At 38.3% G+C, this 20,154-nt stretch overlaps 1 protein-coding gene across 2 annotated transcripts in view; it reads left to right on the top strand.

Moving 5' to 3' along the window:
• Window positions 1-18,157, top strand: part of BLM (BLM RecQ like helicase) — a 34,137-nt gene extending 15,980 nt beyond the window's left edge. For both annotated transcript variants that reach the window (XM_073304563.1, XM_073304564.1), the window contains exons 10-22: window positions 691-804; window positions 2,731-2,829; window positions 2,938-3,086; window positions 4,538-4,644; window positions 5,070-5,230; window positions 6,400-6,595; window positions 7,100-7,290; window positions 10,245-10,380; window positions 10,709-10,908; window positions 11,970-12,162; window positions 12,775-12,897; window positions 13,607-13,805; window positions 17,851-18,157. In XM_073304563.1, coding sequence (XP_073160664.1) covers window positions 691-804; window positions 2,731-2,829; window positions 2,938-3,086; window positions 4,538-4,644; window positions 5,070-5,230; window positions 6,400-6,595; window positions 7,100-7,290; window positions 10,245-10,380; window positions 10,709-10,908; window positions 11,970-12,162; window positions 12,775-12,897; window positions 13,607-13,805; window positions 17,851-18,028 — 2,046 coding nt within the window. In that variant the 3' untranslated portion in view covers window positions 18,029-18,157. The remainder of the gene's footprint in view (window positions 1-690; window positions 805-2,730; window positions 2,830-2,937; window positions 3,087-4,537; window positions 4,645-5,069; window positions 5,231-6,399; window positions 6,596-7,099; window positions 7,291-10,244; window positions 10,381-10,708; window positions 10,909-11,969; window positions 12,163-12,774; window positions 12,898-13,606; window positions 13,806-17,850) is intronic.
• The last annotated feature ends 1,997 nt before the right edge of the window (window positions 18,158-20,154 follow it).

Genomic DNA, 20,154 nt, shown 5'->3' with positions numbered 1-20,154 from the left:
GAGGGCCAGGATTTGTCCCTGTATGTTGATTATATTACACTTTCAAAGTAAGTTTGTCTCTCTTTCATAGCAGAGTCTAATTCATATGTTACAATTTACTGTTTATACTGAAGTTAATTGTTAGAGTATAAATTACTTTCTTCCTTGGAATATGGGTCATCTGTTCTGGCACCACATTATTATATGTTTGTGGGTACTAGGGAAGATATTAATTTTATTTAAAAATACTTCGTGTCTTCTAAGAACATCCACAGTGCTTCTCACATAAGATCTCAAATCACTTTACAAATATTACATAAGCTTTATGACACCTATTAAGTAAGCAAGTATCATTACAGCTATTTTATTGATGGGAATACTGGAGCACAGAGTAGGTAGGTGACTCCCAAAGTCACACAGTGCTTCCTTGATAGTTTGGAGCAGAACAAAGGAGTTCTGATTCCCATTCTTTTGCCTGATTGCTAGAGAGCACTGTGATGCCTGTAGTATGACTAGGTTTTTGTATTTTGCATGTATTTAGCATTTTCAAGATTTTTTTTCAAATTCTGTATTAAGTGACAAAATGTATGAATACAGACCAGGTGTGCTTTTAATTTAGAAACAGGTTAAATGCTACATTAAGAAGAAATTTCTGAAGTTAAATGGATGTTAGATGAAATCTAAATATCTTTTTTCTTCTATATCACATAGATTTCTGCTACTTATCTGACTGGTGATAGGACTGATGCTGAGGCTTCAAAAATCTATATACAGCTGTCAAAAAAAGATCCTCAAATAAAACTTCTTTATGTTACTCCAGAGAAGGTTTGTATTTATCTTAAAAGTGAAAAGTGTCATCAAGGCAACAAAACAAAGATTTTTACTAGTGAAAATGTTTTGTAAGAATTTTTAATGCATCTAAATTTAAAAAAAAATGCAACAAACATCTATCAGGAAACAACAAAAAAATCATTACAAAGGGATAAGCTACTAACATCTTTAGATAATTCTGTGAGATGCTGCCTGTCTGTAACTAATATGAATCAAAGAACAGCCCAAACAAAGCACAACCAAGTAAGTGGTGAAATTTGAAATGAAAGACTGCCATGTTAATAATCCTTTCTAGAATGTATACCAGTCTGTCTCCCCAGCTGGTTGGGATAGAGTAACCTGTTATAAGTCTAACAGATCCAGGAGCTGCACTCTCATTTTCAGCCAAAATTCATATGGCTGTTTTGAGAGAGATTACAGGGGCAAACCAATAATTGTTATCCACCCAATCAAAGTAATTGGTTACAGATCAATATCAAAGGAACTATTCTGCTGCATTAATTTCCTACTGTAAAAATCGTCAATATGAAATGCTGTCTCTTTGATTATTCCTTGAAAGCCTTCTGGGGGAGCTGTTTAGTGGTGGAGGGGTCATGCTAATGAGTCTTTCCTCCCCCCAAGTCAATTTTGCATTTGATTTGGTGAGAAATAGGCTCTTTAAATGGCCAGTCACAGAAACCTGTGGGATTCCCTAACGCTGCTTGTTAAAACAGAATTTTGGCTGGATAAAAAAATAAGGATTTTTAGTTCCACATCAGTTTTCTAGTTGTTCATGAAAATCTGTCTAGAATGATGACCATTAAAGACTGCTTTAAAGGTTCTGTAGGCAGTTAAAAAAAAAACAACAAAAACAAAAAACCACCTCTCTACAGAATCCTTAGTTTCATAATCTCTTAATTAAATAGGGTGGTGATTATTGTTAGGGGGCTTATTCCTTCACCCTCTTACTTCCCTGGTCCTTCTCGCATGAACAGAGAGCAACAATACCCAAAGTCCAAAGGTGCAAACAATTTGATGTTTATTGGGGTGAACTTCCAGCAAGCATGATTCCAGTTTGCTTCCTTAGTGTCCCCCTTCCCAGCTCTGACACCACAGAGCCTTACACCTGTGTCCCTGTTCCCATTTCTGCCCTTAGCCAAACATGATTCCAATTTCCCCACCCCCATTCCCTGTTCCCATTTCCCCCACCCTTACTTCCTGATTGACTGCAGACTATATAGTAAAACTTGAGTTCTGCCTAGCTATACCTTAACCAATCATTTTCCTGAAATTTAACTAACCAATCCTAACATATTGTAACATGATTATGTAACCAATCATATCCCACCACCTTAATTAGTTTACACCCAGCAAAATTAATTATACAGCAGACAGAAACAATCACAGAACCAGATAGAGACCATGCAAATAAACAATAGCAAAGTGGGAACTATAAAGACAAAAAAATACAGAAGTGAGGATTTCATATCCCAGCTATTGATAAGTGAGTTCTTGCCAGGCAGGATGCTATCAAACTAAGTTTCCTTTTACATCTTCTAGGCACTTCCCTTTCTCTGGAGGCAATAGGCACTATCAGGACAGGATTGTATTCCTAACAGCCCAATAGCACCTTATTTCAATGTGACTAGTTCGGAATGTGAGGATGTGACCGGTCGCTTCCCAGCTTATGGCTGCCTCTGCTGGTTAGCCAAAGGCCTTAGCCTAAGAACAGGGCCTCAGACGGTCACAGTAAGAGAAGGCTCTTACACTGGCAGACAGTGATTTTGATTTTCTTTTATACCTCTATAACTAGCCAAGTGATAAGAATACACCTAAATTCTTAGAGAATAGGCCTTTACAGACAGGCCTGAATATCTATATTCTAACAATTATGTTTTAATGTTTTTCCTGTTAAAAACACTTGGTGGTGCGTCTACCTAGGTTTGTTCAAGTGGCAGACTGATTTCAGCCCTGAAAAATCTGTATGAGAGGGACCTATTGGCACGTTTCGTTATTGATGAAGCGCACTGTGTCAGTCAGGTAGATAGATACCTATTGATTTTTATTTTGAAATATCCATAATTTCAAAATAGTTGGAAAACTTTATTCAGTAGAGTGTGAAAAGATTAATTTTGTTTTTTAAACTAGTGGGGCCATGATTTTCGTCAAGACTATAAACGGCTGAACATGCTTCGCCAGAAGTTTCGCTCTGTTCCTATGATGGCTCTTACTGCAACTGCTAATCCCAGAGTACAAAAGGATATTCTAAATCAACTTGAGATGCTAAAACCACAGGTGTAAGTTGTTTGGAAGTATTAAGAAAAATTTGTATAAATTGCACTTCATCTCTAGGCAGAAAAATTTTCACTTTCAATTTAAGAAATGAACTTGTGTTAATCCCTACTCAGTCACCTGAAAAATATAGATATTTGTATCTAATGTGATGGAGTACATGGAATTTAAAATCCATTAAATACGAAAAAGGTTAAAAATGAAGAGCAGACTTCCCAAATTTCTTTCCCCACTTGGGGACACCAACTCTTCACACAGTAAAGTGTCATGAAGTTTTCTTTATCATTGAAAGGATGGGAGGGTAAATTGTAATTTTTGGGCTGGTAAATTGTCATGAAAACCTTGCAAAGCTGGTAAAGAATACGATCTATAGCATTTAGTGGGAAAATTCCAAAGCTTGAGTATGGCAAGGATTTTTTAATGTGGTAAACAGTGCAACTAAGGTATCAAATTAAATCTGGACTGTATTGCATTTGCACTGCGTGCAATAGAAAAACTGAAGTAATTTTGTCCTCCTTAAATCTATTGACTTCAAAGAGACTATCTGTGAAGTAAGGTGCTACTCAGGGTGAATAATCTGCTCCATAGTTCTTTAGCATCAGATCTGGTAAATTTCTATTGCTCTTGGAAACTGTGATAGTCTGTTATTAAGAAACAGATATGCTTCAATGCATGCATTTGATAGGTTTTGGAGTTATAAACCATTACAAACTCTGTTACCAGTGTACATCAGGCTTCACAAATAGATAAATCAGGTGTCACTTTAAATAGTGCATAAAGATTTGGTATCTTAACAATCAAATGGTAGATTTGATGTGGACATTTGGGCTTTTTTATGGTTGACATGTAAAAGAAATGTCATCTAGTGTAGTTCATGCCCTGAAGAATGCATATAACAATCCTCATATTCTAAGCATGTCAGGATTTAAAAGGGAAAAATTAAGGTGGGTAAATTTCACTTTTCACCATATATATAAATATATATATATATAAATTTCACCAAATTTCACCAATTTTCACCATGTGTTCTGTCTCTGAGCATGTTTGTCCTGCTGGTTTATGTACTGCAGAGAGTAGGCCTGCTTTCCCAGCCATAGGATGAACACAACAACACTAGCATTTACCGAAGTGATCCCAGATCCAAAAAGTGAGGAAAATCAATCCCAACAGGGCCAGGTAGAATGAAAAAAGACCCCTATTCAGAGGTTTAGGGGAGGAAGTAGTAGTTAATCTTAATTTGGAGTCCGTCGAGACAATTCCTATCCTATGGAGATTACTACATAGTGCAAAATTGTGCAATACCAGGGTCACTCATTAATATCCTGGATTCAAAATTATGTTCTCAATGACAATCTAGTCTCATTTGCTTTGACCTTTTACTCTGAAGACTTGTAGCACCTCTTTTAAAAATATACTATGTATATGATGCTAACATGCTTTGGACATTATGTTTTAGGTTTACTATGAGCTTTAACAGGCATAACTTGAAATATGATGTATTGCCCAAAAAGCCAAAAAGGGTGGCATTGGACTGCTTGGAATGGATCAAAAAATATCATCCGTGTGAGTATTGAATCTTCTTGTAGATGGATGTGCTCATATACATTTCAATGAATTACAGTTCTTGTATAAGGCAATAGTGGGTACATAAAACTCTACTCTCCTATGCCTTTTGAGAGTACTGGTAAATGTAGAAGAACAAAATGCCGGAGGCAGAGTAATTTAGTTCTTTGATGCCATGACTTAAGTTTAATCAGTGGGACACCTTAAAATAGAGGTTCCTGATGGGAATGAATAGGAAAAAGGGATGGCAGGGACTTGTAGGTTAAAATATCTAAATAAGAAAATTGCCTTTGCCATGCAAATGTTTATTTTTTTAGCAAACTCTTAATGGATTTTATTAAAGCTGGGTTGACTGAGAAGGCTGTTGATCCTTGTGAAACAGAAGAACCTACATTCCAGCACAAACTTTCTCTTTATATTCACAGATGACTCTGGAATAATTTACTGCCTCTCACGACAGGACTGTAACAAAACCGCTGAAATTCTACAGGAAAAGGGTCTTGCTGCACTTGCCTATCATGCTGGCCTCAGTGACTCTGTTAGAGATCTTGTACAACGAAAATGGATTAATCAGGATGGGTGTCAGGTAAAAAGGAAAAACAAATGAGAAGGTTAATAGAGATTCTACAGGAAGAATGTGGGACTCTCACAAAAGCTCAAAGTGTAAACTAGAGCAAAATGCACATAAAAAATGAAACCAAAGTTGATATAAAAATCTTACATGACTAGACATGGAATTAAATAACTGTGCAGAATAGAGGGTCAGAAAACAGTTGCTAGCCCTTCTGTAGGGGAAGTGCTAATGTCAGCATCGCATTTACGTGGAATATTTATAAGCAACAGTAATAAATATTATACTTAAGAATTTTACAGAGGTTAAGGACTTGAGGCATTGTCGTACTGCTGTGAGGGAAGGCACCCTTTCACAGGTGGGGAAAATAAGGCACAAAGTCGTTAAGTGTTTTTGCACAAGGTCACACAGCAAGTTTATGGCAGAGCAGGAGCTTGAGCTCGGATCTTCTCTCAGTTCTGTGCTCTAACCACTAGACTCTTTCTGGGAAAGTAGCTGACATTTGTAAATATGTTTTGGCTGAATGTGTCTTACTCCTCTTGGGATACACCAAAATTAATTTTGCATTCAATACAGGATCATATTAGGAGGGCCGTACCAAATTCACAGCCATGAAAAATGCGTCATGGACCGTGAAATCTGGTCTCCTCCCTTCCCCCCCCACCCGTGAAATCTGGTCTTTTGTGTGCTATTACCCTATACGCTACAGGTTTCATGGGAGACCAGCGTTTCTCAAGTTGGGGGCACAGACCCAAAAGGGAGTTGGGAGGGGTTTGCAAGGTTACTTTAGGGGAGTCGCAGTATTGCCACCTTTACTTCTGTGCTGCCTTCAGAGCTGGACAGCGGCAGCTGCTGCCTGGGTGCCCAGCTCTGAAGGCGGCACTCTGCCAGCAGCAGTGCAGAAGTAAGGGTGGCAATACCAATCCGTGACCCCCTGCAACTCTTTTTTTTGGGGGGGGGTGGGGTTAGGACCCCTACAATTACCACACTGTGAAATTAAATAGCTGAAATCATGAAATTTACAATTTTTAAAATCCTATGACCATGAAATGGACTAAAATGGACTGTGAATTTGGTAGGGCCCTACATATGAATGATCACAATACATTCATAGTGTAAAGTTGCTGTATGAATAGCTTGCATTAGCTTTATGATTGTATAATAATTTATGGCTCTTATTCCAGGTTATATGTGCAACAATTGCTTTTGGCATGGGAATTGATAAACCAGATGTACGCTATGTTGTTCATGCATCTCTCCCTAAATCTATGGAAGGTTTTTATCAAGAATCTGGCAGAGCTGGACGAGATGGTGAAGTTTCTCACTGTGTGCTTTTCTATAGTTATAGTGATGTAACCAGGCTCAGAAGGCTAATACAAAGTAAGCAAAGGCTCCCATCTCTGATATATCAAATGTTATGACAGGAAATAAGTAATTCAGTCAGTGTTAAGTTTTTGTCCTGTTCTATTTACATATTAGTTTGCTATTTTAAAGATCTTCAGAATGCCATATAATGCTGGACTGAGTCACTGTAGTTGCAGAGTCCCCCCAGCATGCTTTCATTGTTCCCCTCTCTGAAAATTTTCTTTACCTATACCTTAGTTTTAGTTTAAAAACCCAACCAATGTATTCATTTTGCAGAATTTCCAAACTTCTACTTTTGGGGCAGATACTGAAAGCATTTCTGTGGCTTTCTTTCTCCCCCATGTTCTTAAATTCTTAAAAGTGGAATGAGATGTCTTGACTGGCTAAGAATGTATTTTTTTGCCTAGGTAGCTGACTACTTTTATCTAAGTGCTTGAGGTAATTTGTTTGATCAGTAATGACTTTAGCCTTTGTGTACATTGTGTAACAAATACAATGAATGCATCCCTTTTATTTCAGTGGAAAAAGATGGAAACAGCCAAACAAGAAAAACCCACTTTGACAACCTTTACAGTATGGTTCATTACTGTGAGAATGTACATGAATGCCGGAGAATACAGCTTTTGGCTTACTTTGGGGAAACTGGTTTTAATCTTTCCTTTTGTAAGGAACACCCAGAAGTAACTTGTGACAACTGCTGTAGAAAGAAGGTAAAAAAATTACATCTGTAAATTTCAGCTCTTAAAATTGTGGGGTGTTTTTCTTAAGGTTGGTTTTAAAAAAAAAAAAAAAAACCAACAAAAAAACCCCCTTGATAATATATTCTAGAAGGCAGTACAGAGATACTGAGTGAGATCCTTCATGCCCTGTGATACCAAGTGTTTTGAGTTGGTCCCAAGGTGTAACCTAGAACAGACTTACACTAGTTGCATTTGGACCCCAGGAACTGATGGAGCAGCTGGGGACTGGGAAGTTTAACGATACCCTCCAACACCTCTTTTCTCCCAGCCATGCCTACTGTGCCAGAAGAAGTTGGCACAGAACTCACTGTGGTGGCTATGCCACCTAGGAATTCTCCCCCACAGGTGGAATCCTCCAGCTACTGTCTAAGAGGGCTCGAAGGCAGCTTTGTTTTGGGGTAGGAGTTTTGGGGTAGGAGAGGGTTTGCAGTCTCTCCAGGTCAAGGTCTGTTGACCAATAGATTGCTAGTGTGAACAGGAGTAAAACAAAAGGGTTGATGGATATCTTAAACCCACCATTTTGTCCAGCTTTGCAGGCCAATCAAGCATCTACCGATATTTGGTTTAAATATCTGGTGCTCCTAGTAATTCAGTAGATGACATTTTCAAATAAATATTACAATTTTAATAATCCACAAAATAAAGGCCAGGTTTAATTCATATATATTGACCTACTTACTCGTTACTCATATTTTCCTTTATCTGAATTAACTTTTAAAAAGGTATTCAATTGCAGTATAAATTACTGTCTTCAAGAAAAGTTAAGAAATAGTTTTTAAGTGCCTTAGAAAGGAAGTCCTGTTACCTTAAGAAAAAACTAATTGGTGGGAAAAAGTGCAGGAGGACTTTTTTCCACACCAAATGTAAGATTCTTTAATAAGTCTGCTGATTGAATTTAGTACATCTAGTTTTTAAACTGCAGAGGACTTCAAACACTAATCCCCATAATACCTCAAGGTAGGTAAGTATGATACCATTTTACAGATGGTGAAACTGAGGCAGAAAGGTGTTTGTTTCCACAGCGAGTCAATATTACAGTCCAAAGGACTTTATTTCTTAATCCTGTGCTCAGTGCACTACCCCACACTCTTCTCAGTTTTAAACCAATGATAATATTGAATAAAATAATGTAGACTCTACATAGTATATTATCATTTGGATGCACTAGAATTTATGCATCCAACTCTCGTTACTGTTGAGTTGAGTAAATCCTATATGGATATTTTTAAAATTAGTTAACTTGATCAACACAATACTCGAACAGTACTCTTGCAGTTTGAGTGTATAAACTCTGTTAAACCAAATAGAATCATAGAATCGTAGGACTGGAAGAGACTTTGAGAAGGCTTCTAGTCCAGTCCCCTGCACTTATGGGAGGACTAAGAATTCTCTAGATCATTCCTGAGAGGTGTTTGGAGATTTTTAAGAGCAGATTAGACAATGACAGAGATTCCACAACCTCCTTAAGCAATTCATTCCAGTGCTTAATCACCCTGACAGTTAGGAAATGTTTCCTAATGTCCAACCTAAACTGTCCCTGCTGCAATTTAAGCCCATTGCTTCTTGTCTTATCCTCAGAGGTTAAGGAGAACAATTTTTCTCCCTCCTCCTCTTTTATGTACTTGAAAGCTGTTATCATGTCCCCTTGCAGTCTTCTTTTCCAGACTAACCAAACCCAATTTTTTCAATCTTCCCTCATAGGTCATGTTTTCTAGACCTTTAATCATTTTTGTTGCTCTTCTCTGGACTTTCTCCAATTTGTCCACATCTTTCCTGAAATGTGGCTCCCAGAACTGGACACAATACTTCAGTTGAGGCCTAATCTGCATGGAGTAGAGTGGAAGAATTATTTTTCATGTCTTGTTTACAGCACTCCTGCTAATACATCCCATAATTATGTTTGGTTTTTTTTTCTTTACCTTTCTGCAGTACTCCTTCCTCGGCAATCATTTCCCATTTTGTATGTGTGCAACTGATTGTACCTTGCATTTGTCCTTTCTGAATTTCATCCTATTTATTTTACACCATTTCTACAGTTTGTCCAGATCATTTTGAATTCTCATCTTATCCTCCAAAGCACTTGCACGTTCCAGCTTGGTATTGTCTGCAAACTTTATATGTGTACTCTCTATGCCATCCATCTAAATAATCAATGAAGATACTGAACAGAACTGGACTCAGAACTAATCCCTGCGGGACCCCACTTGATATGCCCTTCCAGCTTGACTGCAAACCACCAATAACTAGTCGCTGGGAACGGTTTTCCAGCCCATTATGCGCCCATTTTACGGTAGCTCCATTTAGGTTATATTTTCCTAGTTTGTTTGAGAAGGTCGTGCAAGACAGTATCAGAAGCCTTACTAAAGTCAAGATATACCACATCTACCACTTCCCCCCTATCCACAAAGCTTATTGCCCTGTCAAAGAACGCTATTAGGTTGGTTTGCCATGATTCGTTCTGGGCAAATCCATGCTGACTGTTACTTATCACCTTATTATCTTCTAGGTGTTTGCAAATCGATTGCTTAATTATTTGCTCCATTATCTTTCTGGGTACTGAAGTTAAGCTGACTGGTCTGTAATTCCCTGGGTTGTCCTTATTCCCCTTTTTATAGATTGGCACTATATTTGCCCTTTTCCAGTCTTTTGGAATACTGTATCAATTTTGTACAACAATAAAATTGCTTTGCAATATCTATGTTCTTTAACTTTATTGATCCTTTTACATTTTCAAAGGATTATTTACTAACCTAAAATTCCCAATGCCAATGGCATATCAATGTAAATAGGCAATAACTAATCTGTATGTGGATCAGAATTAATTTATGATTGAAAAAGCCCAGCAGTGAGAAACAAAGTTGTCAGTAGCAAATGGTATTAGTTACAATGGAAACAAATCTTTCTAATCAAATCTATTGTGATAGGATTACAAATCAAGAAATGTGACGAATGAAGTGAAAAGTATTATAAGATTTGTTCAAGAGCATTGTGGACAAATGGGGAGAAGAAATGCAAGTTCTGGAAGGTATACGTTGAACATGATGATTGACATTTTCTTGGGTAAGTTCTGTTCTACCGCTCAAATTTGGTGTAGGCTGTATGCCAGAGGGCCCATAAAGCACAGGCAGAAGCTAGAAACAAGATATATACCAATAGGGTTCCTTTCTGAGAGTAATCCATATGGCATGTGCTCTAGAATAAATAAAAACCCTAGCCTTAACTGGACTATATAGTGTAGATAAAATGATAATTATTGTAAGTCTTCAAGCTTCTGCCACTTGTTCAGGTTTTTGTGAATGGGCTGTGCAAAATGGCTCCATAGCCTTCTACAGTTGCGTAACTTACTGGCTTGGTTATTAGACCAATTCTGTTTGTTCTTACTAAACAGGTACGAAAAGTGCTAGGATTCAGTCTGGTATATTTGGGAAGGGAGCTGCTTACTCACGACATAATGCGGAAAGGCTGTTTAGAAAGCTGGTACTGGATAAGATTCTTGAGGAAGAATTGTATATCACTGCTGCCGAGCAAGCAGTAGCATATGTAACGGTAGGAGAGAAAGCGCAGGCTGTCCTAGATGGATATCTACAGGTGTGTAACAAATTTACTTTAATTCTACATTGGTGTTTCCTTCTTAAATTAAAATGAAACTGTTGCTCTTCTCTGCTTTAAGAACATGCTTTGAATTTACATTGAGTGCCAGGATAGTTTAAAAACAAAAATAACTATATTTCTATAATCTCATATATTCAATAATTTCAGGGTGCTTTGCAACCATTAGTTAAACTTTACGAAACTCTGGTGAGTTGTCAAGAGTACTAGTATAACCTGCTTGTAGATGATGGAAACTGAGGTACAGAAATTACTTGTCACCTGTAGGAAATAGTATGCGGTAGGTCTGGTTTCCAGTCCAATGCTCTAACCAAGCACTTCTCAAGTGGTAGGGCATGACTCAAAAAGTGGTTCATAAGGGGGCATCAACTGGGTTACACCCCACAAGGGGAGAAACAAAACTGGCAAAATCCTGTGATCCCTAGGACTCAAAAGGAGCTAGTTAAGTGGAGGAAAAAAGCAACTCTCTCCTTTCCTTGAGGCTGTTTCTGCCTTGCTCCTTTCTCTCCTAACCCCAGTCCATCTGCAGCTCCTCAGCCCTCTTCACCAGCCAGTGTTAAGCTCCAAGGAAAGCTGCACTACAAGAGGCTGCATAGCCAGTGCACCGGTAACTCCCCTTTCAGAGCAGTCCTGTGTACGTAGAGGTAAAAGAGAGAAGCCATTTTAAGCAGCCAGCCCTCAACAATAGTCCCACCAGCTCCATCAGCCCCCACCCAAACTTGCTGTGTGTTTTTTTGTTTTTTTCCTGTTTTTTGTGAACTCAGTCCCACAATTCTTTTAAAAAGGATTGTGCCTACTAACCACGTGGCTTTGGGATTCCTGGTGAAAAACCCCATACACATAAAAAGGATCTTGTATAGAGTTGTTCTTCTTGTTGGGTAAACAGTTACCTTAAGTCAATAACAAATGTTATTAAAAAAATTTTTTTTTTCAGTTTTAATACCTGTTTTTACTGGTTAAAGGCCAGATATCTGCTGTTCAGCGGCTCTGGAATTTCTCTCATATAAATTAATCACTTATTTAATTTCTTATTTTAACAGGTGGAGTTTTATGAAACTGAGAATGCCAGCAGTATTCGAAAGCAAAGGGCTTCAGTGACAAAAATGTCACAACGGGAAGAGATGGTTAAGAAATGTCTTGTGGAACTTACAGATGTTTGCAAAACTCTTGGAAAAGTTTTTGCTGTCCATTACTTCAATATTTTTAACACTGCTACACTCAAGAGAATAGCAGGTAATGTTTATCCTCATGACCAAAACTCCTATGGGGGCAGTAGGCTATTTCTGGTTCAGGGCAGGATTCATCCCAGGGTGGGCTTACACTTGGTGGTGGCGGGCACGCTTTGTGACAGTTTGAAAGCACACTGATTGACTTCCATCCTTCAGCTTACTGCTGACAGTAGTGTACATGCTAACTAACTGGGAGGCGATCTGCTGGAAGAGAGGCATGTGCGCTATTCTGCCCTGATTTCTTTAAACCCCCGTTCCTAAACTGTGCTCTGATGGGCATGATTAAGTGCTATTTGTCTACTGCGTATTAAGCTCTATAATGGAGCTCTTGAAAGAGTATTTAAGATTTTCTCTGATTGTTTGTTCCTTGTTTAGTATATGAATGGGAGTTGGTAGTTCTGACATCCTACTGATGGGCAACATATTGCCCATCTTCCAACAAAATTCCGAAAATACATCTGGTTGTCTGATTCAATCCTGTCTACACTTTACCTGAATTTTAAATCTACAAATGTTCCTTTGTTTTTTTTTTTGTTTTTTTTTTTAAAAGTGTGCAAAATCTGTTTTGTCTGATATAAATTTTATCTAATCAAAATTTCTTTACATCTGCATACAGAAACCTTGTCTTCTGACTCGGAGGTTTTGCTTCAGATTGATGGTGTTACAGAAGACAAATTGGAAAAGTATGGTGCAGAAATAATTCAAGTCATGCAAAAGTACTCTGAATGGACACTGCCAGGTATAGTATGCCTTGCATCCAAATGGGTGTGCTTTTTATTTAAAAGCCTTTTCTCTGTATGAAGTTACATAAATAAGGGGTCCATGTTAAAATACAGCTTTATGGCCTGTGTTCAAACTTTCATTTTTAAAAATTGTGGCTTTTCAGAGCACAGAAGCATCCTTAACTAAGAGGTGGGAGGGGAGGTGGAAGAGGAGAGATTCGCTATCTATCTTAAGAAATAGACAGTGGTGGATAACTGGACTTCAGATGTCCTGGGTAAGAACAAGAGAAGAAAAGTAAGATTGCTCATCTGTTGGCACGCCTTTCATGGCTGGGAGCATAGAGGAGATTTTCAGCCTTGAGGTGTATCGTGCACTGTAATTTTCCCATTCACATCAACTAGTTATGGGCTAGCATTGTAGCATGGGTGAACAAATCAGACTAAAGTTCTCCAATGACTCATGTGTTGGTCAACTGTAAATCTAGCAGAGAAAAGTGTAACCTGATTCAATGGTTGAAAGTTGAAGCTAGACAAATTCAGGCCAAAAATAAGGCATAAATTATTAGCAGTGAAGGTAATTAGCCACTGGAACTATTTATCAAGGGTTCTGGTGGATTCTCCATCACTGACAATTTTTAAATCAAGATTGCTCTAGGAATTATTTTGTGGAAGTTGTCCCAGACCATGTCCCAGTTGCATTAGTTTTAACAAAATGTCCTTTTGTAGAAGACACTGACTCTTACCACACTGTGGACACGGACGCTGGAAAATGTGAAAGTGAGGAGATAGAGAAGACACACACAACTTCTAGCTATTTTTGCAACAGCACAAACAAAGGAAAGAAGAGGAAAAGACCACCATTCTTCAGAGAATCCAAGAAGAAAAAAACAGGTTATGGTGGTAGCCAGCAGTCTCGTTCCAAGGGGTATGTAGTTTGTTAATACTTGTAACACGGATTTAACCAAAATAGCATGATAAAAATACCCACTAGAGTGTTGGATTAAGGTTGCTTTAATTTAATGTTGAAGAATATAGTCAGTAGGAAAACGGTGAAGGGGGAGAGAGGCATTAGCCCAGCCGCATGAAAAACATGGATTTGGAAGTATTTATAACCTCTTTATAAAGTCATTATTGTACAATGGTGATACTTCAGAAGCACACATGACTCCTGTGGAATCCCTAGATCTGAGAGGTGGTTGTCTCTCTCTGATTTCACACAAGGCTAGAATATGGAGTGCAGAGCAGATGATCTCTTCCTTGCTCTCCAGGCATCCAGGAGGGTAGCAGTGTCAGGAGAAATGCACCCCATGTAGCAGTGGGAAATGGGTTTGAAGCAAGAGACTGATCTTATGCATGACAATATGTTAAGGATTTCACTCCACCAATCTCATTTTAATCAAGTTAAGGTCCTGGAAGACTTATATCCATTCCATAGAATTACAGTAAACTGAGGGATCCAGGGATTGAAAAAATCTTACATCACACTCACAACTGTTTTCAGATAATGAAAAAAATATTCTAAGCTTGATTCTGTGCCTTCCCTTTGAAATCTCCTTCTGTCTCCTAAAAATGGAAGTGGGACAGACGTTCCCCAGTTATAATTTTTCCATCTGGAATCTCCAGTAAATATATCTTTTAAATGCTAAGCAGCCTGCCAGAGCCCTGAAATTTAGGTTCATTACTAAACATTAGTTTTGTGGTTTTCAATACAGTACACAACTGCAGATGTGCTGGTGGGGCAAATGTTCTTGTTTTCCTTTGTCACTGTAATTGGTGACATCTATATTTCCCAAAAGCTCCTATCAAAGTTGCATGCTTTGCAGCAGTTTTTAATTCTGATATTAACTTAAAGCAAGCCACAATTTTATTGGCATACCTTTCCACTGTTTTTGAAACTTTTGCAGGCAAGGCAACAGAGAGAGCAAAATTTAAAGAGATGCTGTCAGGAATCTTTTGTTTATTTTTTGCTTACTCACTTGGAATTAGTGCTTAAAAAAATGATTTTGGAAGCTTGAGAATTAGTTTTGTCTTTCTGGTTTTTCCTTTTCCATTTGTAAACATTTTATCTTCCTCCCCCTTCTTTTGCCCACAGCTTCTCACATAGAGCACCCAACAATATAGCTCTGCTTCACTTCCTTATCTGTATACTATTGGTATTGGTAGCATTAAATTGTGTTTCTTAATTTGTGCTCCATTTGTTCACTATGGATACATATATACCACCCGAACAAGCAACCTTGTAGGTCCTACGTACACAATGGCTATTTAAGCATTCATTTATTTCTTGCAACAGCAAGGAGGATTTTGAAATACAGAGGACATTTCCCCCAGAAGTTGGGGCTTAAACTGTATGGTGGTTTGCTGCTTAACTTTCTGGGTTAAATGAATTTATTCCATAACAGCAGTATTTAAAACATTTGACAGAGAAGGTCTGAACTTAAAATGAATCATGAGAGACAAACTCTGCATTTGATATAAACAAGATTAGTGCAAACATGTTGTTTTTACCCAATAAGTTTCCTCTTCTAGATGAGAATCACAGGGGAAAAAACCCTGGATAATGTTAATACATAACAGTTACTTAAGTCTAAAGACACGGGAAACTAAATGTAGGTAATACTCATTTTAGAAAATTAGAAGGAAGCTGGAAAGCACAGAAAAATTGTCTGGCCTCATTAAGGCATTCAGAGATCCATCTTCAAAATGGATCTTTTCCACTCATACCACAAAGTTCATATCAATTGCTCCCCCAAAAAACTTTTACCTTAATTGTGCAGTGTCTGCAAAGATTCCCATCTTCTCCATGCTCTTAGGTAACACATTTTTATTCTATTTTTATTCTTGAATTGGCAAAATAAATGATTTCCCACTATTCACAAAGATTACCTATGCCAGCAGCCAGAGGTGTTTTTTACGTAGCACTAGCACATCTGCATGAACGAACATGCTAGGTCCAGATCAGAAAATAATGAAATTTACGTGGGAAGAGCAAAGGTTACCTTCTGATTCATTTGGAGATGTTATTCACACTTACCCTCCTAAAAACTACTGTGTAGTGTTCCAGGCACAAAACATTGTGGCATCCCACCACAGAAGGGGAATAGTAAATGGTGGGTGAAATAGTTATGGAGGGAACTGATCGTATAGCACTTTCTATTATAAAGGATTCTTCTGACCTTTTTCTGAGACACACTCAGACCTTCATTGTTTGCAGCAGCCTTTGATATTTGGCTTGAGCTAGGGAAGTGCCTTTTCTTTGTTCCCTGCAATCCCATTCAACTTTTTGCTGACATATAAATTACTAAAAATTGCCATTTCCCTTCTCCTGCTTACATAGCTCATCATGAGAAAATAACTGAACACAATAACATTCCAAAGTGCTCATCTCACACCACCACCAAATCATCATTAGCAGATACTATACCTGGGGTTGCCCCAGAACAGCTGTAATTTGTGGGGGAAGGGGACTGAGTTGGGATCCTTGGACCCAGCAGATGGCCCTAATAGATCCATAGCCCCCTCTGGGTGCACCTGCATGAGGCAGAAACCAGGCTGGGTTCTTCCCCATCCCTTCCACGTAAGTACCTGGCTCCAGTTGCACCATCCCCCGGATTCACCATATGAAGCAGGAATGCCAAGTCCTGGAGATGAACAGAAGGCTAGGCTGGATTTAACTCCATTCTTCATGGACCCAGAAGTCCATCCTCCCTCTGGGACGACAGCCTCCTGCTGCCAGTTAAGTTAGCCCTGGAGCTCAAGTGGTAGCAGCCTGTGCTGTAGGTTCATGGTACAAACCCTGATAATGATGGATTGGGGGGAGGGGAGGAGAAGAGGAATGGTGGTTAGTTACGCTAGTAAATTTATTTTTTCTTTTAAAATACAGTTAGAAAAACATACAGAAAATTACACTAAAGGTCAAGCACGTGAAAGTTAGGAGATTCCAGATTTATGGTTATCTATAACATTAATTCTGCCCCCTTGTGCATATGGATTATGGAACAGTCTAGGTATATGATCATATGCAGTTTTTCCTCAGGATTCCTGCACATTCAGAGTACAGGGTGGACATGCAGGAGTGCAGACTTATTGTACGGGCAACCATAGATCTGGCATTTCTTCGTCTGAGTGCTTGACTTTGCATTTTAAACAACATTCTTTTAACAAGCTTTGTATGTAATTCCTATAAGGTCTGTAAATTGCTTTGGTAGCTTTCCTAGATCAGGGGAATCAAACTCATTTGGAGGACAGGGCCAAATTGTATAATTAATTATAGTTCTTGAGCCTGGCTATATAGGACTATATATATATATATATATATATATAGGACTGTATACTCACAATGCAGTGGAACACCCACTGATGTCAGTAGGTGGTTTTCAGAGAGCAAGAAAAGACAATGGCCTGTATGTACTGATTATGTTCAGTTATTTATTCAATGCCTTTATTGAGAAAAAATAAATCTCCTTTAATCCCACTGCTGTTTCTGCCCTCTCTTTCTCTCCATCTTTTCTGGATTTCGTCCTCTGCAGGAACTCCCAATTTCCAATCCAGTGAACTTTCCTACCTTTCTATCCTCTAAAATGATCAGTGATTTCAGTATTTAAAGTTGTCACTAAGGTGTCATTTAAAGTTGTTCCACTAATCAGATTAATAGAGGACAAGGGACTTCACCCTTTTGCATAACTGTTTCAGGCTGTCCGCAGACATCATAGCCTATATTACACTTGGTTCACCTTTAAAAGGTTACTTCTGCACCCATGAGCTTTAGAAATTTACTTTTGTTTTTAAATGAAAGATCATATTCTGGAGAATATGAACGTGTTTATGCAAGCCACATAAATACATCATGCAGGTGGATTTGGCACATGGGTCATATATTTGACTCTCTTAGATAAAATGTAATATATAGGTTTATGGTATTGGTTATCATGTTGATATGCTAAATCATCCTTTTTTCTCTACATTTGTAGGGGTTATATCAACAACAAAAAGGTCTCTTCTAACGCCAAAGCCCAGACATCATCAAGATACAATTCAACATCTTATGGTGCTACAGTCATGCCAGGAACCAGTAGGAAACTGGGGATTATGGCACCACCAAAGCCCAAAACCAGACAATTCCTTAAACCTTCCTACTCACTATTGTAACTACTAGAATGTAAATACTGTATAAAGCTACAAGCTGTCAGCATTTCCATTAACTTCCAGTTTTTCAAATGTATTAAAGCTTCGACATCATATCTGTACAGTACAAAGAGTGTATTTGTTTAAATAAATGCTTTTAGATAAATGCATCTCTTTATTTGGAACTTTTAATTCTTCCCTGATGCTAAATATTCTTCTTATAAAAAGAATATGCTAATTTTGATTGATTATAGAAGACTTAGTAGTTATTAATCATTGTAAGAATGCTCTAATTCTTTGAGAACTGCCTTTCTCTGATTCCACATATGGGATGTATATGACTGTAGCTCAAACCCAGTTACAAGCAGTGATGGTTGGAGCCACAAACCTCATTGACCATACTAATAAAGGATGATATCCTTCAGTAGTTCAGGGCCAGCTAGCTGGTCTTGAATGGCTTTCTATAAAAAAATCTAGGTTTTAGGATGACTTTCTTAGTTTGAGGTGTTAGGTTAATTTAGTTTTGGTTTCATAGTCCTGGATATTTCCCCCACATCTCCTGGGTCTAGCAGCCCCTTGGGGCATTTGAAGTGTTGCCAAGAGTATGTTTGAAAACTGCAAGGCTTTATAGTCTGTCAGACACACAGGTGCTGCCTGAGCTAAGGGCATTCTTTGGATCTTACCTGGCTTGTGGTGGGGTTTCCTTCAGAGCTTCAAAACACCCTTCTGTCCTCATGAGCTCTGAACTGCATCAACATAGGCCCACATCCACACTTGATAAATTGCACTTTCACCCCTATCAATTTATTTAAATGCTTCACAGATTTTTTAAGCCTGGAAGGGACCATTATGACTATCTTGTCTGACCTGCATAACACAGGTGAGAGAATTTCACCAACTCCTGCATCAAACCCATAACTTCTAGTTGAGCTAGAAACATATCTTTTAGAAAGACAGGCAATCATAATTTAAAGACTTCAAGTGATGGATAATATACCACATCCCTTTGTAAGTTGTTCCAATGGCTAATTACCCTAACCATTACAAATCTGCCTCTCATTTGTAGCCTAAATTTGTCTAGCTTCAGCTTCAAGCTATTGGCCCTTATTCTTTTGTCTCCTAGCTTTAAAAACCCCTATCAAATTCTTCTCCCTGAGCAGGTACTTGTAGACCACAGTCAAGTCACTTCTTAATCTTGTCTTTAAAGAAAATCTATTTAGTTTAACAGTTTCACTGAAGGCAGGTTTTTCAGACTTCTAATCATTGTAGCTCTTTTCTGAACTCTCCAGTTTGTCAGCATAGGCTTCTTCTCATATTAGCATCACTTCAACTGTACCTAGTTTGTTATATGGACTTCTCTAACTCTCTTAGGCAGTGGGAAAGCATAGAAATTTCCATAATCAGGATTCTCACTGAGCTCGATACTCAACCAACATAGAAGGTGCTGTAGATACTCTTACTATGTCCCTAATGGTCATACATGCATATTGAACAGGAGCAATGAAAAGCTGCAGCTTTACAGACCACCAGGAGTTTCCTAGGTAAAGCATAGTGGCAAGTACCCATTACCTTCTCTAAGATCTCCAAAGAGGAAGGAAAGAATCTATCTAAAACCGCCCACTTGTGAAATTCTGAAGGCAAATCAACAAAATGTTGTGGACTCAAGTTACCAAAATCTCTTGATAAATCTAGGAAAGACATTTTACCTTCCTCTATTGCCAGGAGAAGATCTAGTTCATCTACTCTGGGACTAATGCACAAATGCTCTCTGTTCTGTATAATACCAGCTAATGGGCTTCTTCACTTCTGTCAGGAAAGGTTGTGGAAATTTGTTTACATACTCTCCACTCTTATTTGGCAACATACTGGTAACGGTCTGAGGTTAAGAAAAATCTCACCTGATCTCTATTCAACTCCTACATTTTCTAGTGCTGTATGGAGGCAAGTTTTAAATGAGCCAAGCAATGTGCTTTTCACCCCTACCCTGCCATGCTATGCTAGTCTGATTAGCTATTACAAGCAGCAGGAGAGTGAATTTGTGTGGGGGGGTGGAGGGTGAGAAAACCTGGATTTGTGCTGGAAATCACTTTAGATAAGCTATTACCAGCAGGACAGTGGGGTGGGAATAGGTATTGTTTCATATTCTCTGT

This window comes from Lepidochelys kempii, chromosome 10 (assembly GCF_965140265.1).
Source record: "Lepidochelys kempii isolate rLepKem1 chromosome 10, rLepKem1.hap2, whole genome shotgun sequence".
NCBI lineage: Eukaryota > Metazoa > Chordata > Testudines > Cheloniidae > Lepidochelys > Lepidochelys kempii.
Note: the sequence above shows the minus strand (reverse complement) of the source record. Positions and strands in the feature narration are given on the sequence as shown.